Source organism: Centruroides vittatus, unplaced genomic scaffold, assembly GCF_030686945.1.
Source record: "Centruroides vittatus isolate TY-2023 unplaced genomic scaffold, ASM3068694v2 contig_920, whole genome shotgun sequence".
NCBI classification, from domain to species: domain Eukaryota; kingdom Metazoa; phylum Arthropoda; class Arachnida; order Scorpiones; family Buthidae; genus Centruroides; species Centruroides vittatus.
In genome coordinates, this window is record NW_027122607.1 from 190,820 (window position 1) to 211,594 (window position 20,775).

At 31.9% G+C, this 20,775-nt stretch overlaps 1 protein-coding gene and 1 long non-coding RNA gene across 2 annotated transcripts in view; both read left to right on the plus strand.

Annotated features, from left to right (window-relative positions):
• LOC136984470 (uncharacterized) overlaps positions 1 to 20,775 on the plus strand; it is a 103,891-nt gene that overhangs the window by 25,355 nt on the left and 57,761 nt on the right. The window lies entirely within an intron of this gene.
• On the plus strand, positions 6,743 to 15,683 carry LOC136984495 (glucose-6-phosphate exchanger SLC37A4-like). Its single transcript, XM_067281494.1, has 9 exons — positions 6,743 to 7,040; positions 7,374 to 7,606; positions 7,684 to 7,819; positions 12,697 to 12,807; positions 12,911 to 13,072; positions 13,248 to 13,342; positions 13,976 to 14,089; positions 15,316 to 15,454; positions 15,519 to 15,683. Exons 1-9 carry the CDS (start codon positions 6,899 to 6,901, stop codon positions 15,677 to 15,679), a joined length of 1,293 nt encoding a protein of 430 aa, XP_067137595.1. The 5' UTR covers positions 6,743 to 6,898; the 3' UTR covers positions 15,680 to 15,683.

The following is a 20,775-nucleotide window of genomic DNA, read 5'->3' on the forward strand; positions in this document are numbered from 1 at the left end:
CGTGAAAAGAAGGCATGAAACATATACAACTGTATTATAATGATGTATATCACGATTTCTGTAAATTCCTGTGTTTTTCGATGACAAAGACTATATGAAATCTTTTAGGTTTCAAGAAAAATAAAAAACTTCTGGAAATACAAAATAAAATTTTATAGTTTATATCTTTCTTCTTTCAAAGTTTTACTCGTATTTCTCATTCTATTTGCAGAAGTGAAGCATCAGCATAATAAAACTACTGTATACGAATTATTACAATGTGTCCCATTATGCTGTAATTGATTGGTTTATTTCAAGATGCTATGTACACAAATATAGATTCATTCCAGCTAGTGGATAGTCATTAGTGGTTAGTGTATAACCACTAATGATCGCTCCAAAAAAACCGAAAACCAATAAACTAGAAATATATGTTTAGTATTTATATTTAATATAAATATAAAATATTAGATATTTAATATGTAATATTATATAATTATATAGGTCTAAATCTACAATTCAATTATTATAAATTAGTTTGAAATTGCTATAAATTACATACTGAATTACTTTGATTTTACCTATATTAAATATGATTAATTAATTTACTATTATTTTAATTTCGTCATTTTGTTAAAAGCGTATCTCCATTTCTTTCATTTATAATTAATAACTTGCGCATTATCGTTATGTCATTATACTGCATTATAATTACAATATAAATGGCCGAACCAACCCTGCCAATGGTAGTCGGCAGTACGAACTAGGGATAAGCGGGATAGCCCAATATGTCTACTATACCAGCTTTTCTCTCTTTTTGCCTACGTGACCCAATATATTTGTTTGTAATGGTTCCGCGATCCAAATGTTTATGATATGAAATTTTAAAAAAACTTGGTAAACTGGAGTCACCGTAAATTATATAACGAAATAAAATTATGCATTATTGATAATAACTTATACGTATGAAATGTGCCATTGAGTACATTTCTATTAAAGAATACTTTAGTAATACAAGTATTTCTATGAAAGGTAGTATTACTTCACGATCCATTAAAATTTTAACGCAACCCAATATTTGATCGCGACCCATAGTTTGTGGTAGGACTGGTAACGCTAGTAGCAACTTTGCTCTAATTGTGATTATAAGCAGTGGTGATTTGTTTATTACTTATAAATGTTTATTGTTCACACGGTATTTCTGGCGTGGTTATTGTGCAATCATAGAAATAGAAAAAGAATAGCCATGTCAAATAAAAGGAAACTAGTCAACGAGAAGAGGGGAAATCAGAATTTGCATTTGCAATGCATTTTATGCAGAAGTCGAAAACTGAGTTTCTCTCGTCCTCGAAAGTGTTGAACTTTCCTTCGTATTTTCCTCTTCTAAGTTCGTGCAGGTGCAGTAGTTCGGAAGCCCGAGTTCCGTCCAACGACAATGATAAAATAGCGACGATGGAGCCCGTCGACAATCTGTCGGACGTGAGGAAAATGGCCCCAGAAAGCTGCAAAAATAGGGAAGACCATAAATAAAAGGAATAAAGTAGTTCCGTTTATTTTTATTTTTCAATTTCGTTGTAAAATTCATCGAACTTTTTCTTCCTGCTTTTGCTTGAACGCAACTAAGAAGAGTAGGGGAAGGTGGGGCAGGATGAGGACGTTAAGGTTTGAAAAGTCATAAGATGCAACTACTTTGATGAGAACGATAATTTTTTTTATTTTCAGCAACTACGGTATTTGGTAATATATAATACAAAATTTAATTTTTGAAAAACGTTTTTAAAAATAAAAAAATTTAATATTTTAAAATTATATGTAAATGCACCATCTTGCCCCACCCACGGGGTAAAATAGGGATATTATTTTTATATACAAGAAGGACAAATTAAAATGGTTAAACTGTCGTTTTCTTCAATATTGGCACAAGAACAGTGTGCCCATTTATCACAACGGCTACATTTATTATTATTATTATTATTTTCTGAATAAATAAATGTAAAAGTTTGAACTTACTCGTATTTACTTTACCAGACGATAGTCACTTCGCGCATGCTCAGTTTCTCTATTTTGTAAGCAGACGATATTTTTTTCATGGAAAAAAATTTTATTTTGATCGTTATGTCACATTTTATTTCTTGTTAAGATAGTATTTAAAATAAAAAATGTTTTCATAAATAAAATAAAACGTAAAAACATAAATAATAAAGTAATACAGTTAGATATGATTTAAAAGCGGAATATTTCATTTTCTATAAAAGGATCATTTTTAAAATTATTATTTTATATATTCGAAAAGGTGATACAGAATTATCAATGACAACGAATTTAAAACTAGTTCACTGCACTATATTGCAGTGCCTCTAGCCAGCAGCAGGATTCGTGGCCAACCTTGGGCAAGATGGGGTACCTCATCTTGCCCCACCATCTTGCCCCAACGTGCACTTTTCATACTGACTGCAAACACGGGTCAACTTTATTTCAAAACTAAACAATTTCAGTCTTAAAGGTTACTTCGCATACCGTAATATCTTCATCTAAAAGGTAATGTAAAAGTTCACAATAATACTTATTTTGTAGAAACTTTGTAGCGGGCGTAAAATTACATGAAGTATTGCTGAAACGTGGAAAACTGTCTTACTTCCAAAAAAATTCGGACGTTCTCGCGTCCCGCGATCCCTTTTGAGGTTGACATTTAGTTCCCCAAATAACAACTAGATGAAAGCGCGTTAACCAAGAATAAACAGACGACTCCTCTTACCCCATGGCCCCATCTTGCACCATCTTCCCCTACTCCTGTAGGCACGACCTTGGTTCGTTTAGTTCTCTTCTCCTCTCTCATTTCTCGCTTCTGCATAAAATGCAGGCAAAGAAAGAATTTAAATAAAGCGTTATTATGAAATTCCCAAGAAGAAGAGAACGGCATGACAAACAACTTTGGATTCAGATCTTACGAAGATGCGCGATCCTCAGTCTCGATGGACGACTTTCATCATCGCGCCCAGTAGCACTGCTGTAAGAGATCAACACAGTGGAGGTATAAAAATTACAGCGTCGATTTCGGCTATAAATAAGTAGGCCACGGCTATAGTTTTTGTAATACAGTATTTTGCATTAATAGAGAGATCGTGACCGACGTTTTCAACGCGAAAACGTGTACGTCGGACGTTCAGTGTCGCCTTCCTGTAAGTCTAGAAGTTTGACAATGGCGTTTAGAACGTCAGTGGAATCATGCTCGACGTTCCAAATGCCATTGTCAAACTTCTACGCTTGCGGGAAGGCAGCGCTGAACGTCCGACGTACACGTTTTCGCGTTGAAAACTTCGGCCGCAACCTCTCTAATAAAAATATAGGCATGCTTTTATTCAAAATATAGGCCTATGCTATATAGATATTCATCGTGATTGTCTGGAACGCATCCCTGTTTATTCCATTATAAGATGGATTTATTTTGCGTCCATTTTGTTTACCACACTTCCTTCAGGGACGCGTCCCTAAGGAAGTGTCGTAAACAAACCCTCATTATGCCTTTATTACATTATAAACAGGTTACCCTCATTTTACGTTGGTGCGCGGCGTAATATGTGAGTAGCCTGTTTATAATATAATAAAAAAGAAACACTACTGTCATTTGTATAAGATATTACTGTATCTTATTAATAAAGTTTAATTACCATATCCATAAAATAAAAAACATTGATCAAAGCTGAAATATGTAAGTTATAATGACAACATAATTTCGACGTATTTTATTATAACACAAAATAATTCATAAGATATTTACATAGCAAAATTATCAGTTAATACCGCATATCAAATATATACAGTATATTATTGATAAGAATACGCAAGTATCTATACTTTTAAAAGATATGTAGTGCAATCTATGTTTATACTAATTAATCATTTGTTATGATTGTTCGTAATAAATGATTAATTTGCCTAAACACAGATTGAACTGTATGTCTAAAACACAATTGATTTATTACATAATTCAACTACAAATTTGCATATTTTATTCAATAAAATAAAATCAATTTAATTAAACAATGAATCTTAAGCTGTTTTATTACATTAATTTGAAACTTTAAAAATCAGATTATTGAATTATTTTATTGAAAGGAAGAAATTATTTAAGATCTTATAATATATTTCTACAAAATATGTGATTATAAAACAGGTTTTGGCAATATTTATAAGAATTAATGGTTAATGTAAATGTAACCCTTGGTGCCAAGATGGCGGCTCGTTTCTGATTCCTACAAGGAAACAGTGGGACGCACGTTCTAACCTAACCTAACCTATTCTAATAATTTGGTTGCTAATAATTATGGTAATTTATTAGAATAGGTTAGGTTAGGTTAGAACGTGCGTCCCACTGTTTCCTTGTAGGAATCAGAAACGAGCCGCCATCTTGGCACCAAGGGTTACATTAACCGAATTGATTAACCCGATTGTTTTCTTTCTCAACTAATCACAATTTACAAATTATTATTTAAATTACATGAAGAATATTTCGATGTTTGTTTACATTATTTATTAAATTTTGATGGTAAAATTCATTTTGTCAGTAAAGCTTGTAAATTCATAACTGTGTAGAAGAGCAAATAATAAATTGACTAAATAATTGAATTATATAGAATAATTCTCGAAAGTTTAAGAAGACTTTGGAAACAACTGACTTATCTCTAAGCTGTTATCAAAGTGATTCTAATCAATATATATTATAAGTGTAAGTGTACAATGTGCATGCCGCTAAAACTCAAAAACGAGTCCCGGTACGATCAAGAGTGGTGTGGTAGCCCTCTATCCCCATCCATGAAGAAGGTTCCCGTTTTTACTTGAAGGGCGTGGTGTTGAAGATATAAAATTCTGGACGTTTCGCCCTCTAGAAATTTCTAGAACAGTCCAGAACGTTCAAGAGTATTCGAGAGCATTCCACAACATTCCAGAACACTCTCGAATGTTCTAGACTGTTCTAGAAATTTCTAGAGGGCGAAACTTCCAGCCCTTATATCTTCAACAGCACGCCCTTCAGGTAAAAACGGGAACCTTCTTGATGGATGGAGGGATACAGGGCTACCACACAATCTCATATCAACTCCCTGAGCGAAGCCGGGTACTCCAGCTTGTTTATATATATATATACGTGGTACGATCCAAAAGTTCGGGGAATGCAGTAATTTACGACAACAAAAGCATGTATTTGAAGTTACAGCGTACGAAATGGATTCTACCAAACCACCTCTACGTGTTCAAGTTAATTTCACTCATGTCATGTGATTAAACCGCGAGTGCTGCTGTTTTTTTCCGGAGATAGTTACCTTTGTCCTGCGACGTAATCAAAGTGGAGTTTCAAGAACAACCTCCAACATTTCGACTTCACCGTGACCTTTCACCGTAGAATCACCGTACACCTTTCTTAGCAAGTTTAAAATCTCCGTAGGTGTTTTACCTAAACGCCGACAAAATTTAATGTTGGAGGTTGTTCTTGAAACTCCACTTTGATTACGTCGCAGGACAAAGGTAACTATCTCCGGAAAAAAACAGCAGCGCTCGCGGTTTAATCACATGACGTGGGTGAAATTAACCCGAACACGTAGAGGTGGTTTGGCAGAATCCATTTCGTACGCTGTAACTTCAAATACATGCTTTTGTTGTCATAGATTACTGCATTCCCCGAACTTTTGGATCGTACCACGTATAAATGAACATCGCTTTGATAATTTATATATTTAAACTATTGTGCTTTAAACCCTAAACAATACAATCGCAGCTTTTTTATATCGATTTTAGAATTATCTTAGCAAACGTAACATTTTTCAAACACGAATAGAATTTTCCATAGAAAAGGCCAATTTTTATAAGAATAAATAATGTAACTTAATATAAAGAGATAAGAACTTTAAAGCTAGATATAGATAATATATAATAACTAATATACTTATCTTAAAGGATATTAATGAGTTATGTTAAATATTAATTTAATAATAATAATAATAATAATAATAACATATAATTCCTAAATACAAAACTTAAAGATTTTTCTAGATATTGGCCACTATCAGTTATCTTTGGAGTTGTTATGATTATTTTCTAGGCTTGGGTTAGTTGATACGTTTATTCAGATTAATTGATATGATTAATTTAAGGAAACCTAATTTTAATATAACAACAAATTTGATTTGCTCATCTACTTTTCCATTAATTAACTTAAGTATCTTGCTATTTCAAATGTTAGTTCATTAGTGCTTATATTAGCTGAAAAACTCATAAAATTTCCTAATTCTATAGATTTAAATGCATCTAATTAGTATACGAATTAATTTAATGTTAACTTACCTTAAATTTAACTCAAATTAAAACTAGTATATAATTTATTTGTGGAGGGGTATTTAATAATTTGTAAATTATATTTTAGTACTATTTTAATTAATTAATGTTTTTTCATGTATGAATTTTACGGAAATAAAAATGAAAGTTGTTCGGATGTACAGTACGTGGGTGTTGTTGTTCACAAACACCCACGTACTCCTGTCTACAAGTTACGATACAAGTGTATTGTATAAATATTAAAGTCATAACTGAGCAGATAAGTATAATAAGAAACACAATTTTAATTGGGTTGTGTGAAATATCGTAAAGCTAAAACGTGTTTGAAAATTTGCATTTCGATAAATCGTAGTCTTAAAATTTTCATATTCACTCGAATAAACTACTTATCTTAATATTAAATTTTTATATTTATTTTGAATGTATATAACGTTAATTACGTAACATCTTCGTATAGAGGTCAGTAAACAACATTTAAGTTGATTTGCGAATTTACGTTCGTATCATTTGAACGGGTACGTTCTTGATAAGAAATGCATTTAATGAAGTGATATCGACAATTTAACTGGTTGTACGATATAACATCGCGACAATGGTGACTAAATTAGAAGCCTACCAATTTACAATTTTCGCCACCATGTTTATTGGCTACGGTTGTTACGCATATAATAGGAAATCAGTCTCGTTTGCCTTGCCAAAACTAATGGAAATGGGACTTGAAAAAAGTCAAGCCGGTGAGTTGTTTTAATTGCAGTTATACTATTTTAATATTTAAGAATCTTAATGAGTATATTCTCGAAGATTAGTCATTATTATTTTTATTTCGTTATGTAGAAACACATAAATTACTACTAACAAGGATATAACAAATCGAGAGAATTTAAAAATAAGTAAAACTTTTTAACCTTGGACTAACGTGATTATCACGTGTAAAAGTTTACTTTCAGTTCTTCGCTAGGGGCGCATCGATCAGTGTATTAAAACAATAACATTTTTTTTTTTAATAAGAACTTTTAATAAATAATATTCTCGATTCTATATAATTAAAATTAAATATTGTTTTTCAGGATTAATAATTAGTAGCCAAAATATGGCTTACGCCATTAGCAAATTTTTAGGTGGAATTCTCTCGGACAGAATGAGTTCTCGTGTTCTGTTTTCTGTCGGACTGCTATTTAGCGGTTTCGCTACTTTAGCTTTTTCTGCTTCCCATTCTGTTGTAACTTTTACTTCGTTATGGTTTCTCAATGGATTTGCTCAAGGATGTGGTTGGCCCGCTTGTGCCAAGGTTCTAAGGAAGGTAATTTATAAATGGTAAACGAATTTATATATGTAATCGAAGTACATCCCATTATTAAGATAAATGATGTATTTCAGTGGTTCTCCCCTGTGCAGTTTGGTACCTGGTGGAGCGTAATGTCTGCTAGCGCTAACATTTCTGGAGGTGTTTCGCCTTTCATTTCAGCATTTCTAATTCTGAATTACGGATGGAGATTTAGTCTAGTGGTTGCCGGTAAGTTAATTATGTAATTTCCAGTAATTTTACTTATTCTCACGATAAGTCAAGTCAACATTAAGTGTTAGCCTATTTCTACTGTAGTTTTAACGCATTGCTATTTCCTTCATACTCTGAACTGCAGTTTTGTGTATTTATATAGCAATTCTCCAGTTTCTAAAATAGACTATCGATATTTAAACATAATTTCTGCGTCTGGGGCAGGATCTGCTGAAGAGTGGATCGTTTTCCAGAACTGCCTTAAATTGGAATAATTTATGTGCTAGAATGGAGTGTGACAATGAAAATACTATTATCATTTGTGAATTTTTCCGTTAATTGAAAAAATATAAAAGTTTTTACTTAATCTTTAAAATTTTTTGAAACAAGTGTTTCGTTTGCAATACACTAAATTTGACAAATAATATTTACACAAAGCAAAATAAATTAAAAACAATGTAATTTTATCATTGGTTATTTTACGTAAGTCATAAATATACAGTACCAGTATTCTGTTCTGTCCCGGCCCCGGGACAGAACGGACCAAAGTGCATGTTTTTTTAATGATTAATAACAATTAATGTGTTTAATTTCTGGTAGTTTTGAAAGAAATATTGTGTTGTCAAGAAACTAAAAAGTACGATTGTTTATTTTCAACCATGATTATCTTTTACTGTTTTACAACCCGTCGGTCAGATGGCCGAGCGGTCAATGTGGCAGCCTACCGCTCCGGGAGACCCAGGTTCGAATTCGAACCGATCGAAAAATTCCCAGGAATTTTTCGGTGGTGATCCGTCCGGATATGTCGGGCCCCGTCCCTCACCACCCGGCCGCCCCGTTGTAGGTCTGGCCGAACCCATAATGGACTTGCTAAAAGAGGCCGTCTTAGTACCCACAGAGCGGAAAGAGTTTTAAAAAAAGTACTATTTTACAACCCTTAAAACCTGAAGTACAGTAGAGCGTCGATAAGTGGAACGTCGGTAAGTGGAATGGCCGGAAAGTGGAACGATTTTCAGTCGGACTGTGTCGTGCTGAATCGAATGTTTTTGATACTAAATTTACTTCTAAAGTATAATTTTCATGTTTTTTATATTCTTTAATAAATTTATTTTGTTTGTACAAAATGCAGAAATAATTTTTAACGATACGATAGCCTCGATGATTATTATAAAAATTTTCGTTAGGCTTAAAATCGACGAAAATTCAACACGAAGCGACACGCAACGGAGAAAAATTCAATAGGAAGCGATACGCAACGGAGAAAAATTTGAACATCGGACAGATTAATGTATTTTTTCGTACAAAGTCGGAAACTGGAACAAATCATTAACTGGAAGGACCCCAGTCCCCAATTGGTTCCACTTATCGACGCTCTACTGTATTCCTTTCTGTTCTGGTTTTCCCTATAGATTATTTCGATAGTTTATTGTTTTACTAATATTTTAATTGATTACTTTTACCGCATAATATATGTATTTGGGTTCTTTCCAAACAAACACAAAATACTTCTTGTTACTGTTTTCTTGTTTTTTTTTTTTTTTTTTTTTTTTTTTGCTTTTTTCTAATCAATCTCGTAAGTGATGTTTATACGGATCTTAAAATTGTTTAAGATACATTCTGTCTACTTCATGTTTTTTTATTGTTTGTCTATTGTTTGTCTTTGTTTGATCTTATCTTCGTTATAATGGAGGTAGTAATCTTATGCCTAACAGCATTACTTTTGTATTGATAAAAGTGAATAAATAATACATGCGTTACAGTTTTCTGAAGACATCATAAACCGTCCTGCTCTGTAAGGTTCTGTATGCGTTACCGTCTTGAAATATATTATTTTCATGTGGACACACTAGTCTAAACACATTCTGTGACGTCCTCGAACACAATCTGTTTGATGAAATACTGCAACATAAAAACTCCTCTACAGATGACTTTCTATGGAAAATTGGCCCTATTTAGATGTTAGATACTCAAAGAAATTCCCGGAGAACTCCACACGACTAGCCCATTGGTCAAGCGCAAACCCATGATCCACTAGTGACACGTTAAGTGGATAAAACCACAAAAAAACTACCAGTGTTTGGTGGTTTTATCCACTGACCACTGACGAACCAACACAATCTGGAGTTTCTATATCATTCGGAATGACGATAAGCGCCATAGCTATCGCCTTACTAGGAACTTTTATATTCCAAATGAATATACTACTACTAACTTGGTCATAACGATATAAACAAGGTCCAAGGTATCGTGGCGTTTTCTTAAGCTCTTATTCTTCTTCAGATAGTATACAATGTAAAATATTTATTTTTATATTTAAAATCACATTTCGCATTGTTTATCAATGCACACACTTCCCTGTTTAATTTGTCCCTTCGTTTGGGGTATCATCGCAAACGAATGAGAGTTTTTCCCTCTTGGAATAAAGCGTACGAATTTGTCGAATCGATGATAAAGAGTCGCTCTCAAAACGTTTCCATATGCTGTACTATTTGAATAAAAATATAAATAATTCACAGCAATATGGCGTGTGTAATTTTTCGTAAAGTGTGACATAAAAATAGGTTATCTATTAATTCTTTTTACTTCTATGCCCTTACTGTTATCAATTTCTGTCTGTATCCTTGTCTACTTGGAACTTGTTTATTAATAGAATTTATTATACTGGTGTAGTTTCCGATAAGCAAACAGAGAACGTAGTCAAAAAGTGAAAACAAAATATCGGGTGAAAAGAGATATTTTTCGTATTAATTCATTAATTCACTTACATAAGATATGCGTCATGGAATGCTATTTTCTTCAATATGTTTTGCGAGAAAATATAAATGCCATTGCTAATTTTGTTTTGAATGATTCATTGAACGCATTTTTAATTTATTTGCAAGATATTACGCCGTCCCGATTATGATTTTTAATGTTTAACGTGTCATTAAATTATTTGGTTAATGTTACTTATGGTTCCAAAATGGCGGCTGGTCTCTGATTCCAGCAAATAGAAGAAAGGAAACAGTGGGGACGCACGTTCTAACCTAATCTAACCTAACCTATTCTAATAAATTACCATAATTATTACCAACAAAAATTATTAGAATAAGTTAGGTTAGGTTAGAACGTGCGTCCCCACTGTTTCCTTTCTTCTATTTGCTGGAATCAGAGACCAGCCGCCATTTTGGAACCACAGGTAACATTAACCAATTATTTTAAATTCGGAAATTATAGATAAGAAAACAAAATAATTTGCGGTTCAAGATAAACGAATATTATACGTAAGATAATATTTTTTAGAAATAGATACCGTACAATTTGTATGAATCATGGGAAAATTTCTCGGACGTACGATTTAAACTACAGTTCAGGATAAAACATGTAAAATTTCAAGAAACAAGTTATGTTTATTTTTTAAAAGTTCAAATTCTGTTTCAATGACTAAATAAAATATAAAGAGTTTTTTTAAATTGAAGGTATCACAGATAGCAATGGAAAACTTACGACAAAACAATTGTGAAAGGAAATCGTAGATTATCCCAGAAATGATATTATGAATATTGCATTATTTTGAGGATAAAACAAATCAGGAATATAATTTAATATCGATTTCTTTTAAAACTAATGCTTATAAGAAATTTTTAAATAGTGCTTTATAAACTTTAATTACAATAAATAAAATAGGTGTATTTTTAGTAATTAAGCTAATGAAAAATTATATAAAAGCTATATACTGTACAATAAACTCGGCTTATTGCGATCACGGATTTGGCTAACGTCGTCAAAATTAGCCAAGCTCAAAACTTGGCATAAAACACCGTAAATACGAGAGTAATGATTATTAATGCGATAACTATTTTGATAAGAAAATGAAATAAAAACATCTAATTTAAAACGGGACGATGAATAGACACTAACGAATTTAGGTTCGCTCGAAATTGCTAATTGAACTGTGAAATTACAGATACTAGGTATCTTTATCTACTATTAAGTATTCGTAGATATGAAGGTGGATCAATAAATAATCGGCCGAAAACAACAGCATGGAATATAAACTTTTTTACGGTAATTGCCCCGGTTGTTCAGACACATCCCATTGTGGCGCAAGCCTACTTGTGCCGAATGAACTTAGACACTGGTGGAGCCAGCCACGGACCGCGTTCGAGGAAAATCGCCCGCCTTTAAGTGCTTTTTTAGTTCTCCAAAAACATGAAATTCGCAAAGCGACAGATCAGAACTGTGAAGGGTGCTCAAGCACCTATACAAACTGCTTTAGAGATCCTTTTGCCTTTCCGGCTGTTTAGTCTGTTCTTCGTTGAGAAAATGTTCCTGAAATGCAAATGTTTGTGCACAACCTCAGTCGTGCTGCAACTGCAATGTCACAGAGCAAATCTGCTCTTCCTCCATATACACACTCAGTAGTGTGGCTGCATGTTGTGGACGTCACGATCGTTGCTTTTCCTTCACGCTTATTAATCCTTCCAAAATTCTTTTGCCCACACCTTAACTTGTGTGGACGAAACATCTGTTGCATTCGCCATGAATTGCAGTAGGCTCAAAATCTTCAGCGACTAGGAACGTTAATCAATCAGATTTAGATGCTTCCATTTTTCGCGAACAAATGACAGGCTACAGATATTTACCTTATATAAGGTATATATCAATATTTCTACCTTTCGTGCACAATGTATTTGCCTGCAGACTTTCTACTTCGAGCGATTGCTTATTGGAGGGTTATTTATTGATCCACCTTTATACAGTGTTTACTAAATAAAACCATTTATTAGTCTTAAATATTTCAAATTAAGATATTGTTAAATTGCTACAGTACAGTAATTACTGACGACAAATTTTAATCCGAGCTAATTTATCGAGATTGGAGAGTGTATTTATTTATTTACTTTCAATTTTAGGAATCGTCTCCGTAATATTGGGCGTTGTGTCTATGTTTTGCATTGTTAATTCTCCGACCGACATCGGATTACAAAGTTTTGCCGACGGTGAAAAAGAAAAGAAAAACTCCGGTGAGATTTCGGACGATTTGTACCATTAAAAAAAAATTTAAAAAGTCTTTAATATATCCAGCTTATATATTGAAAATAAATATATAATTAATTAAATATTAAGCTGCTTCGGGAGATAATGAAGCTAAAGTGGCCGACGTATTGAGAAGTCCGTTCTTGTGGCTGGTTTCTTTCTGTTACATGACCGTATTTTGCGCCAAAACTAGTACCGTCGATTGGAGCCAACTTTATTTAATGGACGATTGTGGACAGACGCAATTTGTCGGTAATACCATAAATAAAAGTAAATTTAAGTAATAAGTTAATTTATTTCAACCTGGATAGATGTGTGACATCCGATTAGAAATACTAATTATTGTTAATAACTTTTGCTAAATATATATAACAATAGTCTATATCTTTTATATACAGTATACAATATTGAAATTTGTCTTTTACAGGTAGTTCTTTTGTTAGTAGCGTGGAAACGGGAGGATTTTTCGGTGGTGTTTTAGCGGGTTATTTGACAGATTGGGTGTTGAAAAATGAATTAAAGGTAAATTATTTTTTTCGTTTGTTATTTAACGTATTTAACACCATTTAAAATATAGATTTTCATCCATTCGTCAAAGGAAATTAGAAAAAACTCAATTATTTTGATTCTAATGTATATGTCAGAGGTGGGCAAGCAAGAGTTCGGTGGGAGCCGAAATGTAGGTTTTGCAAAATGCATGGGAGCCGCAGTTCTGTACTGTCGTAGCAGATAGTATGGTAAGACAGGGAAGGATAGTGTCCCCCATCGGGTCGGAAACTTGTTTTAAAAGAACAGATTTGAAATGTCAATTTAATTTATTGCACCAACTTGGAAATAAATTACTAAATATTACATATATATAATTACATATTTTCACAAAATTGTGGAAATAAAATTGTTAAAATAATAATAATAAGCAGAAATTAACACTTTCAGCAAGAGCGACATTTGCCCATGTCATTTGATAACAATCAAATGATATTGTACATGTAAATCTTGTATAAAATAAATTTACAAAAGCTATTTTTATGATTTTGATGAAATTACCACTAAAAATTTATATCTTCAAAAGACATAATGAACTTTATTTTTAAAAACTAATACATTGCTTAAAATAAGAGTATGTCTTTCTATTTTAACAATGAATTTTTTTAGAAAAATCGTAAAACAAAAGGAAATTCTCGTATGAAAGTGGGAATTGTTTTTACTGTGGGTGCCTTAGGATGCCTTCATCTATTAAAGTTCTACGTTAACGAAAATTCGTCTAAGGTAAGCGTAGAAAATACATTTCGAATTTTAAGTAACTTTAAAACTAAATTTAATATAAGAAAAAATGGCACAAATATTGCAATTAATTTATTGACTTCTGTACTATTGTACAAGAAAATGAGCTATGTTTTATATCCCTGGATGATAATATGTTGGAAAGAATTTGTAAATTCGGAAAGGATCTTTGCACAGACTTGCAAATTGGTAAGCATTTCGAGCTTACCATCTTCCCTCTTCAAAAAAGGTTTAAAATAATAGAAAATAAAGAGGGAAGTGAGTGAGAAAAAAAAAAAAACTAAAATTTATTCCTTTACGGCTTTACTTTTTCTGTATTTTCTAGCTCTCAAGAGGAGAGGTACTGTATCTAATAAGAGCAATAAACTACATCTTGTAGGTGCTAAAGATCACCAAGTATCTATTATGTATTCATTTTAATCAAATAAAATGTATAAATTTAAAAAAAAGAGTTGAAAATGTTGATAAAGATGGCCAAGTAATGGATGGCAATAACATATTATTGCCAACTTGTGTCAAAATAACATCGTGTATTATCTTTGACACATTTTTTTTTCTTATAAATCCTTTGATAATGTCATTCGTGGATATGAATTGTATCTTTAAAATGTGATAATTAATAGGAGTTCGGTTAATTACATAGTTTCCCTCTTACAAGATTGAAAGAGATTAAATCTAAAATGAGAGCGAGAGATTTTTAAACCGTGGTTTACACCATGGCTTAAATCTCTCGCTCATCTCTTTCTCTCTCTCATTACATTTTTGATTAAGTATTAAATAATCTTTGGCATTCCTTTTAGTTAGTTTGCATAATTTCTCGATAATTTTATCGTTTTTAAACTCTTATTTGAAGTTTTTATCGTTGAGTAAGTAAAATAGAATAATTAGTACGGAATTTTACCTATTTGTCGTACATATATGCAGTAATTCCCGCTGTAAATTGTTAGCCGGATGACTGCGTACCCTTATGTATTAAACTCGAAATGTATAGCGTAGTTTAAAAAATTAACAACGATAAATCTGTAAAATAGATTAATAAACTAGACCATAAAGTACCGTATTAAACAACAAAGTAATGGGAAGACACCCTTCGAGTATTAATGAATCGTACAACACGAGTATTTTCACAATGTATTTAGAAAAATATATTAATAATTTTGACTTTATTTGTGGATTAAATAGAAATATATTATAATTTCTTTTTTTTTAAGTTATGGATAACATCAATAGGGATGATGCTAGGTGCTTGCTATTACGGTCCTATCGCTATTTACGGCGTGGTGGCAACCGAATCTGCTCCCAGTCATTTAAGTGGCACAGCTCACGCTATCGTAGCGTTAGCCGCAAATGGTAAGTATTCTTGTTTTAAATGATTCAATTTTATAATTAATAACTCGATGTGTTTGCTTGACAGTTGGCGCAATTGTTTCCGGTTTACCGTTCAGTTTAGTAGCCAAGTCCTACAGTTGGGGTGCCATCTTTCTCATTCTAGAAGTTTTAACCGCTATAACAATTTTCCTTATGCTCGTTACTAGAAATATCAATTCTAATATTGGAAAAGTGAAAAATTTGTAAAATTTACAAAACTCTCACTTTTATTATCTTCAATTTCGTCACTGCCACCGATTAATGGTTAATATTATGTAAATTGAGAGACGAAATATCTGAGAATGATATAGCTTACATTATTATGATAATTATTAAAAATCTATTTCGATCTTATTTCTAAATAAAATGGACAGAAATGTATTCAAAGATTTCCAATTAAAATTTTAACTCTCAATTATTTAGATGCATCGAAGTCGATCCGTATAAATGTTGGGGGGGGGGGTAACGACCACAATAAGATAAATTTCTCAAGAGAGGATATACAAAATAAGGTGTATTCGTTGTGTACGGTACTCTTCTGTACTTTTAACATTTGTAGTGTGATATAAAATAATTTTATGTTGGAAAAGAGGACCTCTGTATCGCGTGAATAGACACCGTTTTATTTTTAATAATTTTCCTTTTGGAAATCAGAAAGACATTTTCACATCTCACTGAATCGACAGATATTTGATTCCATTTCTAAGAAATCGTTAAAATCAGGATAGAAAGTTAAAAAGTATACAGATGGTCGAACAGACACGCTTATTTTCCTTTCTGAGAGGAAATATATCCTGCCAGATTCTTCTGATTACAGACTATAATATATGATTTGTACATTTTCCTACTTTTCCTTAAATAAAGTGTTTATAGTCAGAAATATTTTGTATGTAGATAATAGAGAAAAGTTGAAAGAATTCTTTAATTTTTTTTTTTCTTTCTCAGTCCGTTATAATATATAAAATGTCTTACACATTTAATTCTCTGTAGCAAATTATGCGAAACGGAGCTATTTTTTCTCACTTTTTGATATTATGAAATTGAATACAAAAATAGGTCAACTCTTAACAGAATTATACTAAACAAATTCGTCTACTTGTTTTATATATATATATATATATATGTGTTTATTTATTGTACGTTGTTAATAATAGTCTTTTTAAATTACATAAATTATACTGGATACTTTATGATTTGTTTTAATCTTTTGTAAATTAAATTCATCTATTCATTCGAATACGAATTAGTTCTTCGATAAACAGGACAAAACTGAAGTCGGTCGTGTATATCAGCTTCGTGACCAAAAGTATGACAATACGAAGCCGAAGTAATTCGAAAAGAAAAAAACTGTCAAAAATATAAATAAATGATTCAAAGGTTAATGTTACCTATGGTTCCAAGATGGCGGCTCGTATCTGATTCCAGCAAATAGAAGAAGGAAAACAGTGGGGACGCACGTTCTAACCTAACCTATTCTAATAAATTACCGTAATTATTAGCAACAAAATTATTAGAATAAGTTAGGTTAGAACGTGCGTCCCACTGTTTCCTTGCTGGAATCAGACGAGCCGCCATCTTGGAACCATAGGTAACATTAACCAATTCGAACGTTCCGTTACTGCAATGCAGTCTAATTAAGATATACGAGAAAACATCACTTCGAGATATAATCGATACAACGATCAACGATGTTGACTTTCTCTATTCGAATGCTGTTTTTGGACCCTAAAATTTAGGCAAACGTAATTTTATTTTTTAAATTAAATATTGTTTGCGCTTATTAGAGTACGCTGCCAAAATGTTCTCTACATTTGAACAGAGTGTCGTTCTTCTTCGATCTTTGATTGCAGACATCGATGAGGTAAAATCGATCGGAATTTTCGCCCGAAAAAAATTCCTTTGTTTGATTGTCGATAAGTCGAATTTTATGCAAACATTACAACGTGCTGTACAGTCCATTAAAATTCTCTAAAATATTAACACTTTACTTGAGCGAAAAAATATAAATTTCGTAAAAAAAAAAACACAGAAGAAATACATCAAAATGTTCTTTTTCTTTAACCTATTAAAATATAACAATGGAAACATTTCGCATCATAAACGTCGATAGTATCACTATAAAAGAGGAACGAGGAAGTTAACCGGTGAATATCTTATTTAAACAAGTTTATTTGTTGGGATTTTAGAATTAAATAAATTACACTGTAATTATTTAATTATCGTAAAATGATATTTCGCTATTATTTCCTATTTTTGAGATTAGAATCGCTTTCTTTAAATAATGACGGTTACAACTATTTCTGGGAAAGAGACAAACGTGATATTAACTTTTTATACTTATAAGATTTCGTATCATTAATTAATTTACATTTAATTGATGAGAATTATGAGAACTTGAAAAACCAATCTGAGAAACCGTCCATTAATTATTTGTTCGGTTTTTTAGTCACTTTTGATCCCTCTCCCCGTTGTGTACAACGATAAATCCCCCTTTGATTAGGCGCACGATATTGAAAAAAAATGACTTTAAAAGGTTCTACGAGTGGTTTATTTACGTGACTACTAAGCAGATTTATAAGAACAAATTCAAAATGCCGCTAATATCACTAAAAAGTCCACGTAGACAATACGTCGACCCTTTCCCTCCCCATCGTGTGTAATGACGTACGGTACTTTATTTCGATAAAATCGATAGGCCACGTTTCATTTGCTTCTATGAATAACAATAAGTTTCCATGTTTGAAATAAAGAATTAGGCTATATTTAGAAAAAAACACATCTTTTAATCACTCCATAAATCTTTTACTCAAAAATAACTATAAAATATCTGAAGTATGTTTATATTTTAAAGAATAATAAACGTCATTGCACGTTTGTTTCCGAAACTTTTGCAATAAAACTTCGTATGTTATAAAGTAAATTTATGCGAATCGTTAAAATATTTATTTTATTGACTAGGCGTAAAGGGTTTTAAGTATAAAATAAATTTTAATAGGTTATAGAAATTTTGGGTGTCTTCTCGCACTCGTTGATCTATTTTCCGGCCGGTCGAGGACCATTTTTCATCAGTGGCCAAATCGACACGGTCGACACGTTTTGTATCGCTGCAGCATAAAGGTGTTGATGCGTGGCAATTGAAGATTGCAGAAACGGGATAATTGGTGTTCCATTTATAGAAATTCAAGCAAATCGGGGTGTGGCACGGACACAACAATAATATTTTCTTATTAGTGATCATCCTTTTTTTTCTTTTTTCTTAATATAATTCCATCTAATTATAGCATTAATTTTTAATTGTATTAACAATATATTGTTTCCTACGAACAAATAACGCATTGTTTCTAATGTAAGCATTAAAGTATTGCTACGGTAAGCATGGCCTCCTACGAGGAAATACACGGAAGATAAAAGCTCTTAGAGATGACATTTAAACGTCTAATATACTTTTAGATATGTCAGATTTGGATATATATATATACGGTATATATAGCTTACACGATAAATTAAAAGTTCATTCTATTCCTCAATTGAATTTTATCCTCTAGATATACGAGATATACGATAAATGTTCCAGATTTAAATTTAAAAATTGTATTTATACATCCAACAAAAGAATGGATCAAATCACGGTTTTAATATTACGTGGATAACTCAAACAAAACGCAATAAAGTTTAACGACGTGTAATGATCATAGGGAAAAAGTACTTCATTTATGGTCAGTAACTATTTAATAGGAATTTTATTCTCCAAAATAACAAACTTCAATTGCCGTAATAAATGGATAATTTGAAGTTTGATGACACGTACAGGTCTAATTAGTACACTGTAATTAACAATACTGGTTTCGATATACGCGTCGAATCTAACGTTAGAATTCGTTCAATTACTTAATAAACGTAAATGAAATCGCTTTACTTCGATATTAACTGATATAAAGTAATATCTTGACACAGGTTTTTAAAAAAATTGTGTTAATATATGTAGTATATTGACTGGGAGACATTATTGTAAGATTCCCAACATCGCAATTTTTTATTTTTTATTACTTTTCTAGAAAGTACGGATCGATCTCTCACTCGTTTTGATCGAATCGTTTCCGATCAGATTCGAGCGGAATGGGTAAAATCGAAACAGTGGCGCCTTATAGTATTGATTGTAGACATTCTTCTTCGGGAAAAGTTTTTTCGGGGGGATATTTTCTTATAAAAGATTGGTTTGAGGTCCCCCGTTGGTAGGGTCCCTTTTTGCCACCGATAATGCGCCTTATTCTTTAAGAAGAATTTATTTAGGGTGGGTTTATCGCATCTGGTTTTTAAAATATAATTTCGAATAGTAAAATACAAAAAGGTGATAAAAGTTTATTGAAAACTGTATTCATTCGAAGATGTAGAGTATGAAAAATAATATTTAACGTGTTGACCCATATTTGCAGATTTTGCTACTTAATTGGGATGATAATTTATCAAATATATTTTAATTTGAATTATTCCCGTTTCATTATTAAATGTGAATAAATGAATACCATTTTTATTAAGCTGATTAACATAATTTAAATTACAGATATTATATTTTCAATTAATAATAAATAGTTTTGAGTTATGAATTTGTTTATTTAAATCCTGTGCAAAAGATAATTTAATATTTAATTTACGCAATTTTCTTCTATGATGTTAAAAATATGCTGGTTAATGTAACCCTTGGTGCCAAGATGGCGGCTCCAGCGAGGAAACATTGGGACGCACGTTCTAAACTAACCTGCATCCCACTGTTTCCTTGCTGGAATCAGAGACGAGCCGCCATCTTGGCACCAAGGGTTACATTAACCAAAATGCTCCTATTACTGTTAATAATATTAATCCATATCCATAATTTCCATTTTTTTTAAACTGTTAATATCAAAATAGGAACGGCTGATCAGTTGTTTTTGAACTAAAGAAATTAAACCACGCCTAAACAAAATATGTCAAGTGCTTTTGAAACAAGTCTATAGTATATTATTAATATATTTTCATTCAATAAACAATTGGTGAGAAGAAAGCCAACACAGACATCTTTTTCACAAGTAAATTTGAATTTAAATAACCTCTTTTATAATAAACTATACGGGATTTTTACAACATAACCGATAGAGTAAATGATAAATTGTATGAAGTTTAAAAATAATCTAGAATTGTCAATCTGTTTTACATGACCTATCAATTTTTACATAGTGTCACGAGTCACTAAAACTTTTACACTAATCTCTCGGGGGGGTAGCGACCCGCTGTTCGAAAACCGCTGCTAAAGTGACAAAATTTGGGTT

Coding starts and splice junctions, on each gene's coding strand:
- LOC136984495 (XM_067281494.1), top strand. CDS start 6,899: ATGGTGACTAAATTAGAAGCCTACCAATTTACAATTTTCGCCACCATG. Junction 7,820..12,696: donor ATTTAGTCTAGTGGTTGCCG/GTAAGTTAATTA, acceptor TTTCAATTTTAG/GAATCGTCTCCGTAATATTG. Junction 14,090..15,315: donor TTAACGAAAATTCGTCTAAG/GTAAGCGTAGAA, acceptor TTTTTTTTTAAG/TTATGGATAACATCAATAGG.